Source organism: Frankliniella occidentalis, unplaced genomic scaffold (genome assembly GCF_000697945.3).
Source record: "Frankliniella occidentalis isolate FOCC.00 unplaced genomic scaffold, Focc_3.1 Scaffold38, whole genome shotgun sequence".
In the NCBI taxonomy this organism is placed as follows: domain Eukaryota; kingdom Metazoa; phylum Arthropoda; class Insecta; order Thysanoptera; family Thripidae; genus Frankliniella; species Frankliniella occidentalis.
Window position 1 is genome coordinate 787,815 of NW_026267168.1, and position 3,098 is coordinate 790,912.

Genomic DNA, 3,098 nt, shown 5'->3' on the forward strand with positions numbered 1-3,098 from the left:
CCCCACCGTTTTCTTCCTATGGGCTGCGGCGGCATCCTGGGCCGCGTGCGCAACACCACAGACTGTGTGTACTACATGTGTATAGAGAGAGCTTCTTTCGGACGCGTTCGAGAAGGGAAAGGGTACAGCCCGCCGCAGAATGAGCCAGCCGTGCCGTGCAGGCCGTGCAGCCCGACAACGCCAGCCCAGCAGGCCCCCCGCCTGGTATCACTGGTAGGCGTGAGCGACAGACCCGCCCACAGCGCGGCTTGCAACGCGTAATCTATCAACCCCCCCGGCCGCAATGAAGGCGGGCCGACCCCAGCCGCCCTGACTGCACCGAGTCGTCCCAAGTCTAAGAGCAACCTACAACAGCCTCCCGAGTCCTTCGGGACTCTGTCCCAATCATGTCACTTCAGACTAGGGGGGGAGAGGGGAGCTGTCTAGTCTAGTCTACACCACTTCAAATGACAAGCCAGCAACATTCACCAACCAAGTCCCTCCCACATGGGGGGGAAGGGGGGGGGGAGGTGAGGGGGAATCACATACGGTCCAATAAGAAAGTGAGATTTTACAACCACTGAATACTAACAAAAAATCTAGTAATTAAAAAAGTCCCATTGAAGTCAGCTTGGAAATGCAATTGGGAGAATTTGATTAGTGTAGCCGTGTTAAAATACAAATTTAGACAAAATAAGAAATGGGGATTTAAATAATGAACGAAATCGCTTGGTGATACTGTGGACTAATAAAAACATGTGTTGGTGACACCCAAGTTGGCACAGTACCAGTGCCGATTAATAACTACTAACATTGAGGTTAGAAATACATTATAAATCAAAACTAAGTTCAGCCCTCCAGGTTACTCTGAAATCTGGGTCCTTTATCTGACAGGACATAGAGCACACATCAATGCACACTGTCTCATAACACTTGCTTTTATCAGTGTGACAAATGGGGCATCTATACCATCCCTTTGGAGATGAGTCATCAAACACCTGAGTTACCAGGGAAAAAAAATAATACTGTTGATCAGCTCAACTGCGGCCTCAGTTCACTGACAAATGTAAGGATTTTATCGTGAATAAAGCGAAGTAGATAAGGCAGGATATAGGCGAGCCAAGGTCCGGGCGGCTAACCGCCGTCAAATGACAGTTGATGTGCACTCGGGTCAATGAGACATCCACTCATTCATTGGGTTAAGGCGTAAAGTGTGAAGTTTGACGGAAGGGCCAGGGTCAATGAGGGAGAGAAAAGGGTGCTCAGAAAACGCGTTGGGTTGCAGATAACCGGCAAGAACTGTTCGTCGATCCAGGTCAGAACCTCACCATGACAGGTTCACCCACCATGGTAGGTCAACCGTCAACCTAACCACATGGACATTGCAAATGAAGGGGCTAACGGGTAAAAAGCCACCACAAATCACACATGGCGAAATAATAATGTGGCAAGATTCTACACAGAGAATGTGAAATGGCGAGGAATCAATGGAAATGGGCGTTTCGTAAGACTTAGGCCCCAGTACTCACCTGTAAATGTTCCTGGAACCGTATAGGAAGTATTTGCGTCGTCATTTTGAGGCTGCGGTGTTACGTATCCAGGATGAAGAGTGAGGTAATCCAAATGCTTGATTGTAACTTGCACAGTTGAAATTGTTTAACTCAACTGCCGTCTACACAACCATCACGACAAGATTCTCACTCAAGCTGTCATCTAACATGGCTTCCACCACCAAAGAAAGTAGTTCCTGAGGTCGCGGAAGTTCCTCTAGAGGCAACAATTCATACGGGATGACTCATTAGCATGCGGGTTCACAGACGAAATCTTGAATGAACCAAATGGAATATTTGCACCATTTACGAGGGCTTCAAAGTCAAAACATTTTAGAAAGAAGAACTTTTTTTGACAATGGATGAACAGTGCGCAATGTTACATGCCACATGAACAGTCGACGCCTTTTGGGAAAGAGTTTATCGCTTGCCGCACCCAGAAAGGAAACGGTTCAGAAAGCGCCACATTTGAATCTCCGCGATTTTCAAGACAAAGTTTGTTTGACACCCTCGTAATCATAGTGAATTCTCGCACCTCATTTTCAGTACATGGGGGAAAACATGAGGAAGGTCTTCTAATACCTTATAGATTTGTTATAACTTATCAGTTACAGTCGTTTTTTAAAAAAAAATAAGCACAACTGGTAGAGGATGGGGGGGGGGGGGGGGACGAGAGGGGGGGGGGGGGGGGAGAGAGACGAACAGACATCACAACATACACAAGTGTGCTGGAACGGCACCTTGTTCAATTTCTGTTTTTACACGATCAATTACTTGTCCATTGTGAAATTCACTTCAAATCAACATGGCTCAACGAAGGGCACACAAAAGGAACCTTTCGAAGGGCATACTGGATATGAAGGTAAGATTAAAACACTGGATAAAATTTCTAACCTTTCTTTACCACTTGCTGTACTAAGCACAGGACTAATGTTCACGTTTTCTATACCACTCCAGTTCATGAAGAAGAGCAAAGAAAAAGCAGAGAGAGAACAAGAAGATTTAGAAAGTCGTGATTTGTTTGAAACTGACATCACAAAAGCTCTTAAGTCTTCAGAGGGGTAAGTTCAGATCTATCAGCCTTTTGATTAGTTTACCTGTGTGGTATGTTATTCCTTTGTTGTTTTCAGAGCCCAATTCATCATTGAACATAGCATGGTTCCTATTGAAAGATTATTAAATGGACGAATGTCTTTCAAAGGAATGAATCCTGACGTAGAACGTCTAATGGAACAAGAGACAAGGGAATTAAGAGAACAAGAAAAGGCAAGGGAGCGCCTGCAGAGTAACAAACCAGAAATAAGTGATGTAGACATGGCAAAGCGTTTAGGTAAAACTGTTTCTAAGAAGTTTAGTAATAGTAACAAAAACAAAGATAGTGATGATAGTGAAGAGGATGAAGATGATAGTGAAGAAGAAAGTAGTCCGCCCAAAAGAGGTAAATTTCTAAAGCCCGCCGATGATTAAATTGTACGTAGGCACATTTATTGAGATATTTAAGAACTTTTGATTTATAAACCCTTTGAGATGAAGTGAATGATATTTGAGGAGTGTATTCTTAAAATTATG

The 3,098-nt window shown here is 44.4% G+C and overlaps 1 protein-coding gene across 1 annotated transcript; it reads left to right on the top strand.

Moving 5' to 3' along the window:
- Window positions 1-2,334: 2,334 nt before the first annotated feature.
- On the top strand, window positions 2,335-2,996 carry LOC113213292 (M-phase phosphoprotein 6). The gene is made up of 3 exons (XM_026432317.2): window positions 2,335-2,391; window positions 2,487-2,590; window positions 2,660-2,996. The coding sequence occupies exons 1-3, from the start codon at window positions 2,335-2,337 to the stop codon at window positions 2,994-2,996; spliced, it is 498 nt and encodes a 165-aa protein (XP_026288102.1).
- Window positions 2,997-3,098: the final 102 nt, after the last annotated feature.

Excerpts from the sequence above, each read along its gene's own strand:
- LOC113213292 (XM_026432317.2), top strand. The coding sequence starts at position 2,335 with ATGGCTCAACGAAGGGCACACAAAAGGAACCTTTCGAAGGGCATACTG. Across the intron at positions 2,392-2,486 it reads AGGGCATACTGGATATGAAG|TTCATGAAGAAGAGCAAAGA; the intron begins GTAAGATTAAAA and ends ATACCACTCCAG. Across the intron at positions 2,591-2,659 it reads GCTCTTAAGTCTTCAGAGGG|AGCCCAATTCATCATTGAAC; the intron begins GTAAGTTCAGAT and ends TGTTGTTTTCAG.